The sequence below is a fragment of the Oryza sativa genome, chromosome 3 (assembly GCF_034140825.1).
Source record: "Oryza sativa Japonica Group chromosome 3, ASM3414082v1".
Lineage (NCBI taxonomy): Eukaryota > Viridiplantae > Streptophyta > Magnoliopsida > Poales > Poaceae > Oryza > Oryza sativa.
Window position 1 is genome coordinate 4,547,896 of NC_089037.1, and position 23,988 is coordinate 4,571,883.

The 23,988-nt window shown below is 41.4% G+C and overlaps 3 protein-coding genes and 1 pseudogene across 5 annotated transcripts; 3 read left to right on the forward strand and 1 right to left on the reverse strand.

The window, feature by feature from the left end:
- The first annotated feature begins 4,643 nt into the window (after nt 1-4,643).
- On the forward strand, nt 4,644-6,400 carry LOC4331874 (aspartyl protease 25-like). Its single transcript, NM_001417286.1, has one exon. It carries the CDS (start codon nt 4,708-4,710, stop codon nt 6,022-6,024), a length of 1,317 nt encoding a protein of 438 aa, NP_001404215.1. The 5' UTR covers nt 4,644-4,707; the 3' UTR covers nt 6,025-6,400.
- LOC9267187 (protein CutA 1, chloroplastic-like) lies at nt 6,337-8,381 on the reverse strand (annotated as a pseudogene). Its single transcript, NR_184443.1, has 6 exons — nt 8,200-8,381; nt 7,873-7,964; nt 7,549-7,611; nt 7,105-7,136; nt 6,862-6,956; nt 6,337-6,694 (listed from the first exon to the last, which is right to left on the reverse strand). The product of NR_184443.1 is annotated as a protein CutA 1, chloroplastic-like (transcript).
- A 217-nt stretch (nt 8,382-8,598) lies between these two features.
- LOC4331875 (protein EMBRYO DEFECTIVE 514) lies at nt 8,599-11,259 on the forward strand. The gene is made up of 2 exons (NM_001417292.1): nt 8,599-9,013; nt 10,666-11,259. Exons 1-2 carry the CDS (start codon nt 8,654-8,656, stop codon nt 11,002-11,004), a joined length of 699 nt encoding a protein of 232 aa, NP_001404221.1. The 5' UTR covers nt 8,599-8,653; the 3' UTR covers nt 11,005-11,259.
- Nucleotides 11,260-13,964: 2,705 nt separating this feature from the next.
- Nucleotides 13,965-23,119, forward strand: LOC112938316 (uncharacterized). Of its 2 annotated transcripts, none has more exons than XM_026024341.2 (13): nt 13,965-14,399; nt 16,219-16,445; nt 16,583-16,656; nt 17,259-17,315; nt 17,446-17,786; nt 18,485-18,553; nt 18,658-18,725; nt 18,910-21,075; nt 21,607-21,684; nt 21,832-21,943; nt 22,228-22,278; nt 22,392-22,468; nt 22,568-23,119. In XM_026024341.2, the coding sequence occupies exons 1-12, from the start codon at nt 14,046-14,048 to the stop codon at nt 22,440-22,442; spliced, it is 3,648 nt and encodes a 1,215-aa protein (XP_025880126.1). In that variant the 5' UTR covers nt 13,965-14,045; the 3' UTR covers nt 22,443-22,468; nt 22,568-23,119. The 2 variants fall into 2 exon arrangements, with proteins under 2 accessions (XP_025880126.1, XP_025880127.2); XM_026024342.2 differs by having other exon boundaries at nt 16,219-16,356.
- Nucleotides 23,120-23,988: the final 869 nt, after the last annotated feature.

Here is a 23,988-nt window from a genome sequence, read left to right on the forward strand (position 1 = left end):
TGGCAGGAAATTCAGATGAGCTGTACTACATCTGGATAAAACTGCATCCTCCCATGAGCTTTTGCACGGGATTGGATCTGATCCCTGCGACCGCATGGACGCATGCAAGCGAGGCTCGCACGTAGAACAAAACTGCATTATTAGCCGTGGATTAGAACGATCCAAGGCGAGCTTTGTCTGCAACTCTGCGTGCATCGCTAATTCGCCGCAACCCGCAAGGAACAAGGTGCCCGTGAACCTGCTCCCTTTGGAAGCATAGGGAACCAACTGTACTCCCTCTGTTTCGTATTACAAGTCATTTAAATTTGTTCTAAATCAAACGTCTTTCAAATTAACTAAAATTTTAAAAATTGTATAAGCATTTTCAGCAAGAAACAAACTTACTTAAAAAATGTTATTCAATTATAGGTTTATAATTGATGAGATAATTTGGTACTATAGATATTCTACTTTTTTTTCTACAAATATAGTTGATATTTAACATAGGACAAACCTGAAATAACTTGTAATATAAAATGGAGTAGCAAACTGACGTACAGTTGGCCTCCCGAAGATTAGCAGATATGTGTTAGATTAATATATGGAGTATAGATTTGTTCTGTTTGTGTTAGGAGGAAACAGGGGAGGGTTTTGGGCTTACTCTCACCGACAATTCGATCACGAGATAGATGCATTAATAGATGTAGGAAGATCTGTCTATGTTCCTTATCCTTGCTTCTCCTGCTAATTAATTTGCTGATAAGTGGCTAAACCTTGTACATAGCCATGGCCGGGAACGATGCTTGCCACGGATGGACGACGATCTTCGTGCTGAATTTCAGTAGCGTCCTGCACCGTTGACTGCTGGTTTGTTCGTTTGGCTGGCTGGCTTGTTGATGTTGCCTGCTTGCAAGGCACTTTTGAAGGTACAATTTGCGTTTGTCAGCTGTGCTCTCTTCTGCCAGGACGATAGGAGAGTTTTCGGACAACTGCTTGTTCTAGAATTTTAATTTCTCCTAAGCAGTTCTCACATAAATGCTAGTTACCACTGATTCGCCAAAAAAAATTATGGGTAGTTTTATATATATATATATATATATATATATATATATATATATATATATATATATAGGGCACCATGGTATCTAATGTACAAAATCACTCAAATTTTTCAAAATTTTCAAATTGTGAGTATATACCTAGTTATAATAATTCGATTCATATCTATACCTATCAACAAAACAACTCAAATTTAACTTTATTTCACAATCCATGATTACATACCTAACTAATTATATGTATGGATGCTATATACCTAGAATCAAAATCTAACAAAAACAAGTTCAAATTCAGTACAAACATGCTTTGAACTAGTTAGTAAAGTAGTTAATGTTAATACCTAAGTAATTGAAAAAGTTTCATACTCATTTGAATTGGGTATATACTCAATTTCAACAATGGTGCCCGGGCACCATGGAGCACCAAACAAATTTAATATATATATATATATATATATATATATATATATATATATATATATATATATATATATATATATATATATATATATATATATATATATATATATATATATATATATATATATATATATATATATATATATATATATATATATATATATATATTCTTAATAAATTTAAAGTCAACTTTGAAAAATAAACTACAACTACAATGAAAAAGAAAATCAAAATGAACTCTAAGATTAATTTTTAGGTGGCAGCGGCTAATAAGTTATAGGACAAACGATGGAAGCCTCTAAGATACTTGAGTTGTAAAATCTAAAAAAAAAAGTAAAGAAAAAAAAGCTAAGTGTATTTTTAGATTCTCATCAATTAGCAAGTCAATACTTCCTTTGTTACAATATAAATATACCTAGTGCGAGATGTGTTATATCTTACGACTATAAATCTGATCAAGCAACTATTTAGATTTAGATTTATAGTTCTACAAATACAAATCTGGACAAATAACTATATGCAGATTCGTAATCGTAGGATATCTCAAGTTCTATCGCAGATGCATTTATATTGAGAAGAAGGTTACTTAGCCATCTGCGCGCTGAGTACAGCAATGCACGGGCCATCCGCTCGCGGCTGCGTAGTACACTTTTTACGTGCGCACGCAATGCATGCCGAGCTGGATGGAAGGGATGGGACGTGATGCCGCTGGCTGCTCGTGAAGAAGGAACAGACGAGCAGTAGAATCCAACCCCCAAAGAAAGGAGGCCGCGGAATCACGCGTGGAGGAACGGGGATTTGTACACATTTGGATCTGTAGGCGTCACAGCACAATAGATTCACCGAGAAAATATCCATAGTCCACATCAATATTTCCCTAGCTAGTTAATAGTGAGGAAGCAAATACATGTACTGAAAGAAAATAAAAGGAGATTAATTGTGAGGAAGCAAATACATGTACTGAAAGAGAGAAAAAAAAAAGAGATTTGGAGGGATGTGAAATTGTGAGAGGGCTAGGGATTGAACATAAAACCTCAGAGTTGAAACCACACGCCGACTACTATTACACTATCAAGTGCATCTCAATTACATATACTACAGGATGAGAGTCAGAGAGTCGGACATGGCAGACATGCATATGTTACTTTGTAGGAGGAATAGGCATGTAGGTTACGTTTTATATCTTGAGAAGCAGCGGACGAGAATATGAAGAAATTGGAAAACCAACTTCTAATTTCTTATAAATTTTCTGAATTATACAAAGTTATCCTTTTAATTATGTAACTAATACAGCTATAAAAAATATGGATAAAAAAGCTAAAAGCTCCTCCTAAAAAAAGCCTTAAATATCTTTCTAAGATACCCCTCTATAGGAAGTGTGGTTATCAACACGTACAAGCATGCGTTACTCACCAATGGATCGTGGTCCTTGAACAAATCATTCGGATCACATGTTTCTGCAGACTGCAGAAAATACCAGGATGCGAGCATCTACGTTGATGTTATTTGTACACATCCAAGTTAATAATTAAACAAGTTAACCTGATCGCCGGTCACAGCCAATGACCCAGAGAATAATGCAAATTAACAGTAATTATTAACAGACACTCAACGGTTGTTGATTGGTTGATAACTAAGCTAAGACACACCTGGTGATTCGTCGACAGGGTGTGATGATCCTTGTCCTTGTTGACCCGTGAAGAAGCTGTCTCAGGACGTGTCAGGAATCAAGGATTTCGTCAGGTTTTACCTGCAGTGGCCGGACAAAAACTTTGACAGGATGTGGTACAATATTCTTGCCCATCTTTGTGACTTTTGGTCGCACTCCTAGGCGTGTTTAACTTCCTTAATCTGTCTTCCTCGCTGTCTCAGCTTAACTAAGTAATTAAAAGGGTCAATTTGGTTCTGTGCATCTCACTCCACTACAATTTTGCATGTGATAAGCCAGTATTTTGCTTCTCCATAATTAATCATTGTTCTTGTGACAATTTTTGTCTAGTGAGAGATTCTTATCCCAAATAATCTTTCTACTCCAAGGGAGAAGCAGAACATTGTTCAAAAATCAAGACCTTATCATAATTTATTTACTACCACCATGAGATGATGATTGAGGTAAATAGTAAAGCATCGAACTGTACGGCGGTGGAGTTGTGAGGGCATAATACCAACGACCAAAGTTCACATTCTTTGAGCATGTGTTAGGTTAGTCAAAAGATGCCAAGATGGTGTCCGTATGTGCTTGGTCAAACGGTTAATTAAACTATAACCTTCGAAAAACAATTAAACTTAAGAAACAACTATATGTCTATAAGAGTATAAGCAAGTTAATCCTAAAGACTTATTTCTTTTTCAAATTAACGTGTTCTGTAAAAATCATCGGCGATACTATTAACTCAAATTAATATATAAATGGTCCTAAAAGCTTAAGGCCCCTTTAAATCGCATGATTGAGAAAATGTAATAATAGAAAAAACACAAAAATTTGATATGAATGTAAGAGTAAAATAGATGATTGCAAAACATAAGAAAAACACAGTAATGACCGTTTGATTGGACCGCAGAAAAAACGCAGGAATTAGAGGAGAGATAAAAACTCAAAGGACGATTTCCATGAGGTAGAACCTCGTGTTAGATTTCCTCCAAAATTTACGTGGCATTAGACATTCTATAGGAATTTTATAGGATTCCAAAAGATTTCACTCATTTGATTCAAATGGCTATATAGGAAAAATTTCTACAGGGATGAAATCCTCTAAAATTTTTATGAATTTTTTTTGAATCAAAGGAGACCTTAATAATGATGAACTTATTAGCTTATGGTATCTCTCTTTTTCGTGAGCACGTTTTTTCAAGCCAATAAATAATCTGTTTTTACAGAAACTATTTACGAAAGTTCATTGTCAAAAAATAAATATATTTCAAAATTTTTAAAATACCCATTCGTCTCTAAAAACAAAAACAAGTCCAATTCTAACTACGAACCTAGATACTACTTATGTTAGAGATTTTATTTTTCTTTTGGACAGAGTACTAGAGTAGTACTTAATGATTTGAATGTGCGCTATTAGCCCGTCATGTTGTCCGTGCCGCCGTAATTAAGCTCAAACCATTCAATCGATCGGCGCCAAAGACTACAGGATCAACAGCCAGAAACCCTATATAAACCCAGCTCGCTCAGTCACAATCCTCACTCCCCTCAGTGACACTCTCTTAGCAAGCAAGCTAGCTTAGCCAGGAGAGCTCCATTGCCATGGCGGCCACCACCACCATCCCTCTCCTCCTCCTCCTCCTGGCCGCCACCGTCGCCGCCGCCGCCGCCGAGCTCTCCGTGTACCACAACGTGCACCCCTCGTCGCCGTCCCCGCTCGAGTCCATCATCGCGCTCGCCCGCGACGACGACGCCCGCCTCCTCTTCCTCTCCTCCAAGGCAGCCACCGCCGGCGTCTCCTCCGCCCCCGTCGCCTCCGGCCAGGCCCCCCCGTCCTACGTCGTCCGGGCCGGCCTCGGCTCGCCGTCGCAGCAGCTGCTGCTGGCGCTCGACACCAGCGCCGACGCGACGTGGGCGCACTGCTCGCCGTGCGGCACGTGCCCGAGCAGCAGCCTCTTCGCCCCGGCCAACTCCTCCTCCTACGCCTCCCTCCCGTGCTCCTCGTCGTGGTGCCCGCTGTTCCAGGGCCAGGCGTGCCCGGCGCCGCAGGGCGGCGGCGACGCGGCGCCGCCGCCGGCGACGCTGCCGACGTGCGCCTTCTCCAAGCCGTTCGCCGACGCGTCGTTCCAGGCGGCGCTCGCCAGCGACACGCTGAGGCTGGGCAAGGACGCCATCCCGAACTACACGTTCGGGTGCGTGAGCTCGGTGACGGGGCCGACGACGAACATGCCAAGGCAAGGGCTGCTCGGCCTCGGGCGTGGCCCCATGGCGCTGCTCTCCCAGGCCGGGAGCTTGTACAATGGCGTCTTCTCCTACTGCCTCCCGAGCTACAGGTCATACTACTTCTCCGGCTCGCTCCGGCTGGGCGCCGGCGGCGGGCAGCCGAGGAGCGTCCGGTACACGCCGATGCTGAGGAACCCGCACAGGTCGTCTCTCTACTACGTGAACGTGACGGGGCTCAGCGTGGGGCACGCGTGGGTGAAGGTCCCCGCGGGATCGTTCGCGTTCGACGCCGCCACCGGCGCCGGCACGGTGGTGGACTCCGGCACGGTGATCACGCGGTGGACGGCGCCGGTGTACGCGGCGCTGCGGGAGGAGTTCCGGCGGCAGGTAGCGGCGCCGAGCGGGTACACGTCGCTGGGCGCGTTCGACACGTGCTTCAACACCGACGAGGTGGCCGCCGGCGGAGCCCCCGCGGTGACGGTGCACATGGACGGCGGCGTGGACCTGGCGCTGCCGATGGAGAACACGCTCATCCACAGCAGCGCCACGCCGCTGGCCTGCCTCGCCATGGCCGAGGCGCCGCAGAACGTCAACTCCGTCGTCAACGTCATCGCCAACCTGCAGCAGCAGAACATCCGGGTCGTCTTCGACGTCGCCAACTCCCGCGTCGGCTTCGCCAAGGAGTCCTGCAACTAATTAAGAATTAAGATTAATTAAGATGATCTACCGCTATCTCATCTAGAGCCAAGCTGCTGCTAGCAAATGCACGAGAACGGCTTGTGCAGTCTATGTATTCTCTTCTTTTCCCTTTCTGAAATCACGGTGTCCTCTTGTGGGCTTGTAGCTTTCCGATCTGTGCAATAAGGTATACGTGACATCAAAACTTGGTCACGGGCGCCTGTCTCATCTGTATGTGCCAATAGGGCTATATCTAGGTGATTACGTACGTACTCAGGGTTTTACCAGTGTGAATTGGTATGTTTACATCGATCTTAAAGATCTTCATCATTTGCATCGCTAGAAAAACTTCATATGAGAATACCAAATCAAGGGCAGCAATTCACAAGTATGAGTACTGAATCGATTTTTTATGTGAGCAGAATTATAGACCCAAGTTACTCATCAGAACTCACAAGATGGCAACCACACATATATTCCTTGCAGCAAATGTCACTGTGATACATAGGCCAAACAGAGAACATCCGATCAGTTACTTCATGTTGTTGGATATTTTTGAGCTGCGGGTCTGCAGCGCGCGTATACAACAGGGTGAATGCCAGATCAGTTTGCCTTGGTGCTGTTCTTGATCCACTCCAGGTACTTGGTGTTACCACCAGTTATGGGAAGAGCGATAACTTCAGGAACACTGCATGAACAAGTTACCAGTAAATCTGACAGGAACATTTTTCTCCCGGGCCGGCCGAAAGAATAGGCCAACCAAATTACATTAAGATTTCAGGGAGAAAAGTTACAAGTAAACTATAGTAAACAGACAGATTGTACAGCAAGATCAATAAACTGAATGAAGCTTACTCGTATTCATGGTTAGCTTTGACATGTTCAGTCAAGGCATCTAGAAGAGATTCTCTAGTCTTGATTATGAGTAACTCTTCAGCATCAGTTTGCACCTGCAAGAAGGCAGATTATTGATCACTAAATCCTAGGTCTGCTAAGGAGCAGGAAATACATCATCCGAAGGAATGATAAACCACTGAATTACAAAGATGAGAACTATTAATAATCTATTCAGTCTATAGGTAAATTTCCACAACGCACCTTTCCCTCCCACCAATAAACAGATTCAATGCCTGAAAAATGTACAGAACTTCAGTATAATTCAGTATAAACGATAATATGAAACAAGCTAATTGCGAATCTTGGCACAGCACCTGTTGCCTAACAGCATAAGGAAGGGCAGCGCAACAATCATTGGACAACCAAAGCACCATTATATTTCGTGATTCAACAGAGTTCTTGTTTCAGTCCAAAGTAAGGTAAGCAAAGCTTTAAAAGGGTTTGTTCCCACATATGATGGATTTTCTTGATCTAATTCGTTTACACTGCCACCTCTACTAAACCTTTTCAGTGTTTCCATTAAATTTTTTGAAGGTAATAAAGATGTTTTCTATGGAATACAGAGGGCCAATAACACTGACATATGATCTGGGTTCATAGGCATATAGTGTCAGAGAAACGGAAGTGATGAGCAAAGTGACAAACCAGGCACTATATTGACACAAGCAGCTAGTTTCTCACTGATGATGCTCTGTGACAGCTTCTTCCCTGCAGTAGATGTGAAACATGATGCTTTTAAAGACTGCTTAAACAAAAGGCAGAAATAGATGCTAAAATTAATTAACAAAAAAATAAACGCTAAACAACAATATTGAAAGGAGAAACATGATGCTCACAAGACAAATAGTGCAAGATCAATCTCAACTCTAACTGCTTTATCTTGGAGGAAATGAAATATATTGCCTAGCAAGTTCCACAAATGAAATGCGCACACAATATAACAAGAACAAAAACACAGTAAAGTACTACCTGCTTCCCTGTTTGGAACAGTCACATACACAACAATGGATGGCACGGTGGTGGAAGCGGACTCCATCCGAGCAGAGCTGAGACCTCTTACCCTGAGAAATTTTGCATTCAGATATCACTACAAGAAGATAGAATTCAAACTAGATAAAAGCGTAGCAATGTTAACCTCCAAAGTTCACACATCCATCAATGTCATAACATGGATAAACTACACTCTTGTACCATACTTCAGCGATTCAATTTTTTAGCAGCCGCATGTTCGGACGTGCCTAGCAATTTCGCGGGTTCCACACAAAATCTAAGAGCAAAGAGGAAAGAGAAGGTTACCCGAGGAAGGGGAAGCGGCGGCGGGAGAAGGCGCACCCCGTCCTGCAGGCGACGGCGGCGGCGCTGGCGGCGCCGATGCTTAGGAACAGAACGCCCCGGTGAGCGACGAGCGGCCCCCCTCTCCGGCGGTGGCGCGGCGCGGTGCGGCGGAGGCCGCGGCGGCGGCGGGAGCGAGAGGTCGGAACGGCGCGGGGAGGAGTGGCATTTTTCCCGACGAGCGGTTTATGTACACGTCAGCATTTTGCTTCCTTCCTTCCTCCCTCGCGAAGACGCGAACCCGATGCTTTGCTCTTGGGCCGGGCCTTCCTCTGGTGGGCCCACATGGGCTAGGCTCGCATCGAGTTCGCTTTTGTTCTCTCGCGTGATACTTAACCCTCTCGCTTCGCTTGGAACACCTCCAAAACCCTACTTCCGCCTCCGCCTCCGTCTCCGCGGATTCTTCGAGCTCCCGGCCATGGCTGAACCCGAGGTGGTGGTTGCCGCAGGTGGGGAGGCGATGGAAGCCGAGGCGGCGGAGCCGGCTGCGGCGAATCCGAGTCAGAAGAGGGAGAGGGAGGAGGGGGATGACTCCGCCGCCGGCGCTGCTGGCGAGGAGGCGGCGGAGGGAGCTGCGGCCAAGAAGCAGAAGGTGGAGGGGGAGGGGGAGGCGAAGGGAGCGGAGGATGAGGCGAAGGGGGAGGAAGAGGAGGGCGCGAAGGAAGAGGAGGCGAAGCCGGTGAAGCTGGGACCCAAGGAGTTCGCCACGGGCGTCGAGATGTTCGACTACTTCTTCGCCCTGCTCCACTCGTGGGCGCCGCAGCTCGAGATCAACAAGGTGAGGGTTGCGATTCGGTTGTCAATCGTGGCCGGCCTCTCGCTGTTTTTGGCCGCGAAAAAAAGTTTCTTGCTTTATTGATGACTCGCGAAGTCACGATGTGTGTTGTTGTAGCTAAACTTTGGTATGATAAAAGTTTTATCCTTGTAGCTGTAGTGATAAGCTGGTAGGTTATTTAATTAGCTTTAGTGGTGTATAATGGTGCCCGTATTAGGTAGTACTTTGCCTTTGAAACCGGTGATCCAATCGGCTAAATAATTCGACATGATAATCTGAGTGTTCGCCTTGTATTTAGCCAAGTTTGCATGAAACTCCATAGAGCCCCCAGATTCGTTGAGTTGATCTGTCACTGTCAAGGATGTTTTTAAGCTTGGAGAGGCTGCTTTATGCATTTCGTATGTATGGTAGGTACTTCTAAACCAATGATCTTTGTTGGGTTGAGTTCGTTAGCACCAGTGATTGGCACTTAAACATTATCCTTCTTTCACCTAGCATTTCTTTAGGTTCTCATGGGCAAGTTTCATTTACAGAATAGCATATGGCGTTGAATACTCCGTAGAGCCCCCAGTTTCATTGGGTTGATCTGTCATGGTCAAGGATGTTATTAAGCTTGGAGAGGTTGCTTTAGGCATTTCGTATGTATATTAGGTACTTCTAGACCAATGATTTTACTTCTAAACCAATGATCTTTGTGAATGGACATGTTGGGTTGAGTTCAGTAGTACCAGTGATTTAGTGCTTAAACAGTATAATTCTTTCACTTAGCTTTTCTTTTAGGTTCTCATGGTAAGTTTCATTTACGGAATAGCATATGACGTTTAATACTCTTTCAGCTGCACTGCCTTCATATGTTGGGACTCCATATGAGTTCTTCCATGTAGTGTTTGACGAACTGGGACTGGGTTCTTTACTTAAGGATGGTTGTACCACAAGGAGAACAGACTCTATTTGGGGCTTCAGGCATGTTTGTTTAACTTGAAGTGTTATGTTATGACTTGCAATTTAAATCTGGTTAGCTTGCGACCTCCAAATGGTCCTTTGGTGTTTCGCAACATTTTCTGTTAAAATTGAGTTAGACCATAAGTAGCAATTTTTTTCTCTATCAAAGAAAATTGTTGGTTTATTCCTACCTGTTTTTAGCAAGTATGCAACAGTAGAGGTAAAAGAGATCACTTTGTTTTCTGTCATACATGAACAAGGTCTCTAGGTGGTTTGCTAATCACTCTTATAAGAAAATTGTATTGGATTAAGGCTGCAATTATGATATGTTGCACATAAATTGAACTGTCTGACACATATATGAGTTACAAAGAAATACACTATGATTCTTCATCTACATGTGATCAAAATAATCGCATACTTGAGCCTTGCATCTTTTACTTCATCGTTGTTTGGAATTGGAAGATAAAACTATTTGTCAGTGGGATGTTTATGTTACCACAATAAGCTCATCTCTAGTTGCCCTTGAGAAAAATAAGCTCATTGCTGGAAGTGACTATAGTTTCACAGTAATCAATTGTGGTGACTTCCAGATGCCTATGTGCTTGTGTACTGTACTTTGTCTGGTTCAAACTATCCAGATGTCACTTTACTTTTTGCATTGTCATTGCTACTGTCACACTTGAGTTTGCTGAATCGCTTAACTTTTGCAGTATGAGCATATGGTGTTGGAAGACCTGCTGAAGAAAGGCCATGCTGAGTCCGATAGGAAAATTGGAGCAGGAATTGAAGCATTTGAGATCCGCAACCACCCGGTGTTTCAGAGCCGCTGTTTCTTCGTTCGACGAGTTGATGGATCCTCTGATGATTTCAGCTTCCGTAAGTGCGTTGACAGCATACTTCCTCTCCCGGAGGACATGAAGATTGGCAATAAGTCCAATGGCAAGAAGGGTGGTGGCCACTTCAAGGGCGGTGGAGGTAGGGGAGGAGGACGAGGTGGTGGCCGAGGTGGCGGGCGTGGTTTCCGCGGTCGGGGTAGGAGAGGCAACTAAAGGACTCAATAAAACCCCGAAATTTTTTGCATGCCTAATACCAATCCTTAAGATTGAGGCATTCATGGCAACATGTGCTTGTTTGTCTGCCTTCTCCTAGAGGGACTGATGCTCCACTCACTTGTGTACTGTGAAAGTGCAACTATGATAAGATCTCGCCGATCTGTCTTCCCATATCTTCACCGCATTCTGTTTGAGCGATTTGTCTACTTGTCTTCACATGGCATATTTTGTTTTGTTTGGTTTTGACATCTCATTTTCTGTGTGATGATCATATTGATCCGGCTTTTGTGATAAAACCAGAACATAGTCTGTGACCGCTGACCGGTCACCGGTCAGTTACAGTATTTTCTGGGAAGATCGGGAATTCAGTTGTGGTCTGAAACCACGGGAACCGCATGCCCAGACCACCGGTGTAAAAACGATGTCAGTGTGCTCGAACAAACTAGTGAGTTGTGATGGTCATTTGGTCAACTTGCAAATCGCGAGATAAGTGCACACCAATGTTGTTTTTGGGCACTGCTGCTGGGCACAGACGAGGACCACGGCGAATTGGTTGTGTGAGTTCATGCGATCTGGCACGCTCCAATACGGCCAGGAAGTATACATGATACATTGATACTAGTAGTAGCAATGTAAGTGCAGCTCAGCTCGCTCCTGTAGGCTGTAGTCCTATGTGAGTTGTGACTGAACTGAACTCCACGGCAGGAAGCATATTCCCGCCATCATCTCCGGTGGTTGACGGCCTTTTTTGTCGATGATTACTCTATAATAAAGCCATCTCCCGGTTGGGCGAGCATCAATGGCGAAGTAGTGAGGGTCCAGTGACCACTTTCTCCTGTGGGATAGAGCTGAAACAAAGGAAACATCACTTTCTCCTCTGGGAGTAATACATATCCGGTCCAATGCACTAGCAGTCTAGCAGCAGCAGCACTACCGCTGTCCGGTTGTTGCTTGCTTGCTCGTCAGCTACTACTACTAGCTTAGCTAGTTGCAGTGCTGGATTCTTGACGGTAGCTTTACTACTACTTTACGGTATCAGCAATGGCCCATTTGAATCAAAAATCCTACGAAGGAATTTCGTAGGATTTAAATCCTATATGAATTTTCCTAATAATCATTTGATTCAAAAGATTGAGGTTTTCCAAATCCTATGAAACTCCTATGGAATGGTTCATTGTACATAGATTTTAGAGAAAACTTACTGGTTCATCGTATATAGATTTTAGAGGAAACTTACCAAGAGCTACAATCTCTTGAAAAATTTCCTTTTGAGTTTACCTTTCTCATCTAATTCCTGTATTTTTCTTGCGGTCCGATCAAACGGTCATTTATATATTTTTCCTACGTTTTGTAATTTTCTGTATACTTGTACTTCTGTTTTTCATGTCTCTTGTTTTTCTTAATCATGCTATTCAAACGAGCCTAAGTGAGTAGTAAGGGGAGGAGGAGCTTTTCATCCGGGAGGCTGGAGCTGCTTTTCTGGGATGCAGCACGTTGCACGGGGCGCGCGGAGGCGAGAATATGCGTGTGCGGGATGATGTCTCCCGGACATGTGTGCGGGTGCGTGGTGCGTGGATAAGGAAATTCACCATCTGCCTGCCTACCTGCACGCTGTGTTGGTCGCGTGTTCCGCCGGCCGAGAGCACCATCGGACGATGCCGGCTCGCTATCGCCGATTCGCTGGGAAGCGGTGCCGCTGCTCTGCTCTGGGGGCGCACGGCGGGTGCTGTTCTGTCGATCGTGTGTTTTTGTGGCTCTACCGTGTGTGTCTCTTGGGTCTTTTTTGGGCCCAGCGGCCTTATTTAGAGAGACATCAACTAATGAGACATGGAGAAAGGTCCAAAAATAAATAAATTGGCATGTGAGGTAGTATCAGATTTAAGATATATCACGTCTTATACGTGATTTGTTCATTTTAGAACCAAGAGAAATAAATTGAGTAGAGTTTTACTATTGGTCAAATTTGGAGTATGATTTTGGACTATATAAAAATGTAAGGCTTTATAAATGTAGCTTGTCTTGCTTATATTAGGACAGTTTTTTCTCCTCTTTCTCAATCTTTACTTACTTACTTGTTTTTCGCATACACGATTTTAAAATTGTTAAATGGTGTGTTTTTTTAAAAAAATATATTAAAATATTACTTTAAATAATCATATTAATCAAAATTTAAGTAACTAATACTTAATAGCATAAGAAAAACTAATAATAAAAAAATTCAAATAAAATAGACGGTCAAACGCTAAAAATAAAAATTCACAACAACACTTAACATGTAACGGATGAACTATGTTCTTATTCATCACTCTGTTTTACGTGTAATGTAACGGGGAAAAGGTTCATAGCCCTTGATGTCCAATACAGCCCTAAAAACTTTTCCAAACAAAGTTACGTTTTAGTCATCCAACTGATCATCCATTAAGAATGGATAAAACATATACTACCTCCATCCTAAAATATTTGACGCTGTTGACTTTTTTAAAAATGTTTGACCGTTCGTCTTATTCAAAAAAATTAAGTAATTGTTAATTCTTTTTCTATCATTTGATTTATTGTTAAATATATTTTTATGTATACATATAGTTTTACACATATTACAAAAGTTTTTGAATAAGACGAACGGTCAAACATATTTAAAAAAGTCAACGTCGTCAAACATCTAGGGAAGGAGGGAGTATATGTGTCGTATGGTTTGTGTTCAAGGGGTGAAGAGTGTCGTGCAACCGTGATTTCTCTATGGTAATTTAACTTACTGCGAGTGATTTCCCTTTTGGTCCTGTCAAAGTTTACAATTGGTAATACTAGTTGGTACTATTGTGCTTGAACTTATAAACGGAAAAGGGGATCCAACCCAAACAACAAAACACAAATAGAAAATAAAAAATACTCCAAAATCCAAACTAAAAACGGGAAAAATAGAAAAGGAAAACTTATACGATTTCTGCGCCCTCCTCTTCGGCGTCTTCGCTACTCTCCGCCTTCGAGCCCCAAAGGACCCCCCCCCTCCCCGCCGGCGGCGCCGCTTGCCGCGGGGGACGATGTACAAGCTCGGCGGCCGTGGCGGCGGCCGCGGCGGCGGGGGCGGAGCCGCGAAGCGCCCGCCAGCCCCCCACGGCCGCGGCCGTGGGGCTGGCCCCTCTATCGGCGGCATGCCCGCGCCCCCCCGCGGTCGCGGCGCCGCTGCGGCCGCCGCCGCCGCGGCGGCGGCGGCGGCGGCGGCGCAGGCGGCCGGGCGGGAGGAGTCGTTCAGCCTGGAGTCCAGTGGCCCGCCGGCCTTCGCGGCAATCATAAGGCTGACCCCTGACCTCGTCGACGAGATCCGGCGTGCCGAGGAATCGGGCAGCGGCGCTCGCATCAAGTTCAACCCTAACATGTACAACTCCTCGGAGAACGTGAGCTTCCCTCCCCTCCCTCCCTCCATCTCACTCCGTCGTCAAGTTCTGTCCCCGCGAGTTTCTTCTGAAGTTAAAACCTAACTGATTTCTAAATTTTGCTTGTTATGGCATATGTGTCTTAAGTTCATAACTCGAGATTATTTTCATCTGGAATACCAGTTTTTGGTTTTCCTGTAACATCGTTCCTGAGTTTAGGTTAGTTCACTGTGTAATTTGCATTTATATTTGCTCAATTTTACTGCCTGGTGCTTGAGATGCTCTGAATCGTTTTGGCATGATGCTGTGTTATCCCAAATGTTGTTAGGATCGTTAAATACTTAAATTTCACTTGTGATGTTCTATGGTACTCTCTTGAGTGTGAGCTCGTCCATTGCTTATTCTGGTCCTGTCGATATGCCATTCATTTTACCTTCAAGTTTTGTATAGGATTGTTCAAATCCAGCCCCTGCCTGTTCATTATTGAGTGATTTTATAAATTGGCAGTTCATGTTTTAGTTTGGTTTTACTTGGGCACATGTCTCCTTGGCTTGATGGGAATAAACCGTATGATTTCTTTTGGTATATGCACCAATGGCAAGGAGTTTTGTTTGTGTATTTTGCATTTCTTTGGTCAGATCACTGTGAGCAAATCATTATTTGAGGCTTCCACTATTTGGCTAGGATGAATTTGGATATTTTATGCTGTTTATGGTTGCTCAAAGTTCTTTGGGAATGATGATCCATGCGGAAGTATTAATTTTGTGGAATTGCATTGTTGGGCCCTACTTTTGTAACCGTTAGCTGCTAGGAATGGCATATAAAGCTCATGTACATCTTTTATCTATGGTCTTTGATTGTTTTTTGGGTATATCAAATTATTATTTTTTGTTTAATTTCTAATGAGCAGTTATATATATTTCTTTTCTTCAAAACCATTTACTTGGTTTTGTACTAAAGAAGCGTAGAATCACCCAACTATGTATTTGGCTCCAGTAGGGTTCACTAATCTCAAATAGGAACTCCAAAACTCCAAATCTCCTTTCCTGTCAAGACCCTTTGTGTTCCTAACTTTCTTGTTCACATGACATGTTACTCCAGTGAAACTGTAGCTTTACGTCTCATCACTGACATTTATGGATCCTAGTTCAACTGTTTTGCTTTGTTTTCTAAAAAAAAAATCCAGCATGCTGCTTGGATACATCAATAATTTCTTTTGCTATCTTTGTCTTGTTTTGACAAGATAAGCTTATGGTTTTACATTTGTTAGCTATTTCTATTTCAAAATAGTTATACCCTTTTAGGCTTTGAAAGTTGGTTGAGAAGATACTGGTTCACTAATTTGGCACTAGCACAATGTGATTCATGTTTCATGAAATGGATGCATGTTTATTTCCTGCATACAAAGGGAATACTAAGGTAATCGCTAGTGAGTTTTGCAACCGTTGTATGGTTTTTAACAATACTCCCTCCGGGTTGATAATACTTGTCGTTTTGGACAAGGACACGGTTTCTAAAAAAAACAACTTTGACCATTATTTTTCATTATAATATGTATAGAAGTGTTAACAAATATATGATCTTATTAAAGTACTTTTTAAGACTAATATATACATGTAGTCACCATATTTGAAAGACAAATATTTTAAAAATGATTCATAATCAAAGATTCTAAAGTTTTTCCTCACCGTTGTCTAAAACGACAAGTATTATCAGCCTGGAGGGAGTACTAGATTAGCCCAACTAAATTAATGTATCGAGTAAAATAGCTTCAATATGGCAAATAGTGTTGCCCATTTCATTTGTTGAGTTGAGTATTGACAGGTTCTTTTCCTACCAGATTATAGATGTTGGTGGCAAAGAATTTAAATTTACATGGGCTTCTGAACGTGGTGAATTATGTGATATTTATGAAGAACGTCAGAGTGGAGAGGATGGAAATGGATTGCTTCTTGAATGTGGCTCTGCGTGGCGCAAGGTGAATGTGCAGCGTATTTTGGATGAATCAGCAAAGAACCTTGTGAAAATGCGCTCAGAGGAGGCTGAGCGTCTCTCAAAATCTCGAAAGTTTGTCTGCTTTCCCTGTTCAATAACTCTCTTGGTCTACTGATTAATGATCACCCGATAAATAGATTTTTCCCTCAAAGTTTCTGTTTTATGATTTTATGTATGGTTTTAACATGTTGTGATTTTGCCTGTTATAGATCGATTGTGCTGGACCCTGCAAATCCATCTGTTAAGAGTCAGGCCAAGTCAATGGCTGCTGCTGCTGTTGAAGGTTTGTGCTTTGAACTATTATTTGTTTCCTTTTCACCATGGATTATGATTTCATTTTCTACCTTTATTTTGCATATGTATTTGAAATATGTATATATAACTATTTTGTACACATCAGTATATAACTGAGCTCAATTACTTGCACTGGATCAGTATTCTGTATGGTGTAAATATCCTTTATATCTTTAGGTGCAACAGCTATGAGCCAACAATGGTTCTGAACTTGTTTTCTGTTCTTTGCCTAAAGTTAATTAGAGTCTGTAATGCCTAAACTTTTTGTTAGATCTTGCTTTGAACTATTATTTGTTTCCTTTTCACCATGGATTATGATTTCATTTTCTACCTCAATTTTGCATTTGTATTTGAAATATGTATATATAACTATTTTGTACACATCAGTATATAACTGAGCTCAATTACTTGCACTGGATCAGTATTCTGTACGGTGTAAATATCCTTTATATCTTTAGGTGCAACAGCTATGAGCCTACAATGGCTCTGAACTTGTTTTCTGTTCTTTGCCTAAAGTTAATTAGAGTCTGTAATGCCTAAACTTTTTGTTAGATCTTGGGCTATATAATCTAATGTTATTATCTCTTTCAGGTAATATGCGGAGGATGAACTGGAAGCAGAAGAAAGAATTTTACAAGAAGAATCCAGGTTTGAGTCTTGTTTGACCCTCTCATTTGTATTGTTTTATTTCTTTTTACATCTACGCATGTTCTTCCGCTAAGAAAACCTTGCATTAGCAAATATTTAACGGCATATGTTTTCCATTGGCCTACTCCAGCTGCTGTTATTGCTCCAACCAAATCAGTTTCCAAAGTGAAGCTGTCTAATAGTGTACCAAAAGCAAATTTCTCCACTTCACCAGCGCTTTCTCCTGAGCAACCTGGACCGAGCATTCCTTCAGTTCCTACCGGATCAGATGTAAATAATGAAGTCATAACACCATTCGATTTGAATAAAGATGAAAATAGTAAAGTCGAGAAATCAACCCCAAATAGGGTGTCTCAAGGAACAAGTCGTCGAGCAAGTGTTGTTTCTGCAAGTACTGATGATAATACAAATGAGCTGCGAAGTCTCTTGATATCTGTACTTTCAGAAAATCCAAAAGGAATGAATTTAAAGGTACTCTCTCTCTCTCCCCCTGTGTGTGTGTGTGGTGCGTGCATAGTGTTATGCACAATTGTGGCTCTGTGGTGACTTGCTACATGCCACCGCTGCTACTGTTGTAGCACACAGATGCAGTTTTGTAGTGGGTAGCAGGGATGCTGTGAATAGCTCATGCTTCCATATGGTTCATTTGTTACATACTCATGCCATTTTTAATCGTTATTCCAAGTCTCCAATCACACACAGATGGCGATGGGATGTTCAAAGAGGTAATTTTGGTGGTGATCCTTGGGTAAGATGACACCATTGCTGGTGACCCCATCACTCAGTGCCATGGTGACTCCCTTTGGTCTATGAGGGTATTTTTCAAATGGTGTTGAGAATTGGAAGCGTGAAGATTAAATGGTTTTATACGTGGTTGAAAAATTGAGTCAAGCGGATTTTTCCAAACTTATATGGGTATCACTAGTAAAATAAAGCGCCCCCCTTCCCCCTATTAGTGATAGCTTCAGTTCTTTGAAGCTTTAAGTGGCATTTTAATTTATTGGTCGATCTTTTTAAATTTCATAGTTCTTGGTCTCATTTCTGTACATCATATTCTTGAATATTCATAGCCAGATAGATGTCTTGGTTTTGTATACATGTTTACTTAATTAAGAAAGGTTTGCTCCATGAGCAATTATCATTTACAACATTTGTTGAAATATATGCAGGGCCTGGAGAAAGCTGTTGCAGATGTATTTCCGAATGCTTCAAAGAAAATAGATAGTATCATCAAGAATGTGAGTGGCAAACATTAGTACATTACTCACCACTACATCTTCTCCATTAACGAAACATCAGCTCTATGTTATGTTGCATACCTAATACACTATTATCCTTGCAGATTGCAATTTTCCAAGCGCCAGGGAGGTATTTGCTCAAACCTGGATTAGAGGCAGAAAGCTCTAAAAGGTATGCACCTTGCAGTGGAATGTAAATTTTTTTTCTCCTACAAATTCAATTCCTTGTTTTACTGTGACAAATGGGTATTGTTTTAATGAAGATTTCTCCTTAGTTTTGTTCAATTATTTTTCCTGTGTTTTTGTAATTATCTCTCCCAAGCACCTTAACAGTCATCTGTTGATGTATGTAACAGATCTATTGATGACAACACTGAGGAAGCTGGTCCAAGCTTAAAAATGGATGATCCTGATATATTTGAGAGGATTGACATTGGAGGCTCCCCAGTTTCTGCTGCCCGAGATGAAAAAGTCAATAATGACAGTGATGGTAAAGCTGGCTCATCTAGTGAGAGTGGAAGCGGTAGTGATAGTGACAGTGAAAGCAGTGACAGTGGAAGTGACAGTGGGAGCCAAAGCAGAAGCGCTGCAAGTGGCAGTGGGAGCAGTAGTGACAGTGACAGTGATGCTTCTTCAAGCAGCAAGGAAGGATCAGATGCATTTGTGGATATTACAAGTGATGATGATAAAGGAGGAGCACACAGAAAAGCAGCAGATGAACTTAAATTATCTTCATTGCCAAGAGATTTGACTGCACTAGATGGCGATGATGAGCTAATAGATATTGGAACAAATCTGGATTATAAGAGCGCATCCCCACACATTGATTTGAACAATTTTAATGACAACAATAATGAGTCAGCATACACAGCTGTACCAACTGATAGCTTCGATGCGAGCCACTTAGAGAAGCCACCAGAAATTCCTGGAAGCAAGAACATGGTAAATACCAGCATAGATCCTAGTAGAATTGATAGCAAGTACGCTGCAAATGAAATGTCTTATGAGGACCTTTTTGGTGACCCTTTAGCACCAAGTAGTGAAAACCTACCCAAGGAAGAAACCAGCCAATCTACAAAACATCATGGCAGTAGGAGAAAGTCAGTATCAAAGGATGGATCAAATCATGGTCAGGATAGGATCAACGAGAAAGGTGCCAAACCCAAGTTGAAAAGATGCTCTGCCAATGAGAACTCGAGTGTAATGTCTGGAAGTGCCAAAAGGGCCAAGGCTGATTATTTAGGAACTACTAGTTCATTATCAGAACAGAGACAAACTTTACCTCTTGACAAACATGTGAATGAGAAGCTGAGTAAGGAGACAGGGAATGTTAGCTGGGATGCACATAGTGATCTTCATGCACATGATAGCAGCCCTGCTGTGAAAGTAAGACATTTGGCTTCTGGAAATTTGCAAAAGATAAATCAAAGCCCAAATGTACTTAACCAAGCAATGCACTCTGAGAGAACACAAGATAAGGTTGAGAAGTCAATTTCTAAGAAAAAGGCAGATAAGGTTCAGAAGCCTTGGAATAGTTTGGATGGTAACCTTGGAAGAGTTTCGCACGCTGAAGACCCATATGCCAATTTTGATGACTCTGATGATTCTGCCACAAGAAAAAAAGCTAGATATGGGGGAACCCAAGTTGAGGATAAAATGCTCAGTCGTTCCAAAGATGCTAACATTGACGTGAATTCCATGGTTTCAGCTAAAAGTGCTAAAGGAAATGTTGGATATGATGGTGTTATGCCGTTTCCTGATTCCAATGAAAGTAATGGTCAGCCATCAAATTTGCAAAGAAATAATGCCGAGAGTTCACCTCATGGAAAAAAAGTGCTCCAGAGAGAGCTTTCAGATCTCGAGTTGGGTGAATTTCGTGAGGCTTCTCTGGAAAATGAGACTGGGAGGGCAAAGAAGCAATTTGAAAGAAATAGTTCTTCAAAATCACTTGATGGTAAATTAGCTAATGTGGATAACTCCATTCCCAGTATGGCAAACAGAAAGGGTTCTCTATCCTCTTCTCAAGATCAGAGGAAACCATCACCTCGAGAATTTGGTATTGGAGGTAATATAAATCAGGAAGGATTCCCCAAGAAGGCATCTGGATATGATTTTGATAATAATAGGCCTCAACAAAGAGGAAATGTTCCACAAAGTCAGCAATTGTCAAAACCTGATAATCCAGTTCCTGTGGTCATATTACATCCAGATCAGCCAGGAGAAAAACCCGGGAAAAGGGAAACAAGGGTTCAGGTTGGAATGCTAGATCAAGTAGGTCCAAAGAAGATAGGGAAAACTACCCCCAAGCTTCCTCAGAATGGTAGTAGGAATGCCATAGGCTCTAGAACACAGAAATCAATTTCCCCAGCAGAAAATGAGGAAAGAAGTAGGAACAACTCTTTGATTGAGAATGATGCAAGTAGAAAGAGAAGGGACAGTTCTTCAGATGAAGATAATTTATTCTTCTCAAAGTATGATAAAGAGGAACCAGAACTGAAAGGTCCAATAAAAGATTTCTCACAGTAAGTTACAATATCCTTCCCGCTGTTGTTTTTATTATAATTATTTTGCCAGTATTATTACTTGAATTTTGTTTAACAACCAAAAATGGATTGAAGCAGTTCCTCTATGCCTAGGATGTTAGAATGCCAAACCATGAAATTTCGTATTCAAATGATGGATTACCTGGTCTATAGCCCACATCCATTGTCCATTAAGTTTCCTTCTTTGAACTTTACTGGTGATATTTGAGGTCCATATGAATATTTTACTGACTGTTTCAGACTGCTTACGACCAGTGACCCATCATATCTGTTGTCTGGAATTGTACAGGTTTATAGGTGGTACGATTAATTTCGCATTTGAGCAGTGTTATTTTGTCGAATATGCATTCTAGAGATACTCCATGCCAATAAGTAATGGATAATTTTGTCTAAATCGCATACCGTAAACCGTTGTAGATACTCCATGCCAATAAGTAATGTGTGATTTTTGAAATTTTGTTTCTTTTGTTGTTTGTGAATAAAAAACTAACATATTATCTTCTTTTTCAGATACAAAGATTATGTTCAGGAGTACACTGAGAAATACAAAGTTTACTCCTACTTAAACATTCAGATTGAGAAAACTCGGTATGCAATAATTTTCTTATTTTAAAGTCCCGTAATATTATTTTCTTAGGTGTAAATTTTCTTATTTTAAGTACCCTCAGTACTCCATTGTTGTCTGTTCAATTGTTCATGTAATCTCCTTCTGTAACTGACATATTTTTTGTACAGATCTGAATTCCTAAAGGTTCAGGAGGATCTTAATGTCGCTAAAGAAAGAGATAAGGATCTGTATTATAACATTATGGAAAGAATCAGAGACATGTATCATGAATCGGGCACAGTATGTCTTCTTCCTGCCTTTCCCTATATAATCATTACAGCTCAATTATTGTTAGTACATGCCTAACTTCAATTTATTCTTCTCCACCAATTTGAAAGGGGTTACCCCTTCCACTTCGCATATCCATGTTCAAATTTCTCCTTGCATCGCAGTTTGATATTAAACTTTTAGTTAGATTGGGGAGGCAATTGATCAAGAATGTATCATCTACTGAAATTTTATTTGATACTTTACTATTAATATAAAGTTTATCCTGGTTTGATTGTGGACCATATATCCTACAGAGGCATAAATTGATGAAGAAGGTCTTTTCACTGCTTCACGAAGAGTTGCAGGTGTGTGTCCTTCGGTAGTTAACTCTGCCATTTGCCTTTGTGTTGATTTGTTTTTACTTGGGTTTCTGACGTATCCATGCTGATTTTGTTTCTATTTCCTTGTCCTCCCCCAGACTATCAAGAGAAGAATTAAAGACTTCGCCGACAGCTATTCAAATGAGTAACTGTTGTACTTATACCGTCATAACATGTAAGTTGAGTTCTAACTTCTAAGTGGTAATCTTTTTACCTAGAGTGCATTACCAAGAACCAACCGCAGACTTCATTACTGACTCTAATGGTCATACAGGGCATTTGCAACTGCTTTCCAGAGGCTGTCATACAGCATCGACTCTGAAGAAACTGAGACCTTGGCATTAAGCTTGCCTTTGTAGAAGCACGTGCATAGCTTGAGATATTCATTCAAAGGCATTTACTAGTGGAAAGAAAGCTGAGGAAATTGATAGTTCGGTAGACCCCTGTGCTGAATTTCAATCATGATGGTGGAACACGATCAAGATATTAAGAACATACCCTCACCACCTGACAGCCTGAGCTGGCGAAAACTTAAACTCATGGAACAGAGGTAATATTCGATTCGGCGTTACAACACAATTTTGCAGGTAGATTGGCAATGTGACCAGGTGGTTCCCTTTGTAGATGCTTTTGCTTCTCCCGTTGTAAAAAGGGCGAGGTGTCTCTCCCCTCATCTCGATGTTTCGTTGTGTACATTACCTTTGTATTAACTTATCAGTGTCGCAACTGAACTACTGAAAAAGCCCATTGCCCTGTACATATCTGCAGAACCAGAATCAAATAGAGAAGTTTTGAAGTGAGATAAATCAAGGGATAGTGTTCCTCATGCAGCTGTTTGCTTAATTTGTTTGCAATGAGTTGGTCTAATGCTTTTGATTGAGCCAAGCCATTCTTCTCCCTTCTAGAGGTCGTCACCGTTTCTTTTACCAGGTTGCCTTCTGCCTTTTTTGTAGTTCTGTCGGCTGTCGCTACCTCTGGAAGTACCACGAAGTCTGGATTAGTTATCATGAAAACAGAAGCAATAGAAGGGATGTAGAAAACCTTTAAGTTTACTTCTAAAATTCAAAATCAGTTTTGGATTATAATTTGCAGCAGAGCCAGACAGGTTTTAATAATTACAATTGATATCAGAACCTTACTACTGTAATCAATTAAGGAAAGACTATATTTGGTCTCTTATAATTATGACCTTGATCCGATTTCCGCCCCTTAACTATGACATGGTTCACTATTGGTCACCTTTTACATTTCGTTTCTGAACCCAAACCAAGGTGATTTTCGACTATGTGATGTCCCTACGTGGAGTACACATGGACAAAAATGGTGATGGCATCAATATATGATTAATAAATAATAAACAAAAGCACAAAGAAATTATTACAGCCTAGTATACCTACCTTGTCTCATTTTTCCTCTTCTCTCACGCACCCTATGATTAATTTTAAATTGCTAACTAAAATGCAAAAACACCATCCCGGCTTGGGATCAGAATAAAATATAAATATGAAATATGAAATATGAAGCAGTTTTAAAAGATGAAAAACTAATAATAATAAGCTAATAACCGATGGTTTAAAGTTGAGATACTAAGGATTCATTAGAAACGCATAAAGAAAAAAAAAGTAGGATTCAAGTGCGTTTTACTATAATAAATTCTATGATTAGAAAAATACCAGGAAACTCTAGAAACAATCG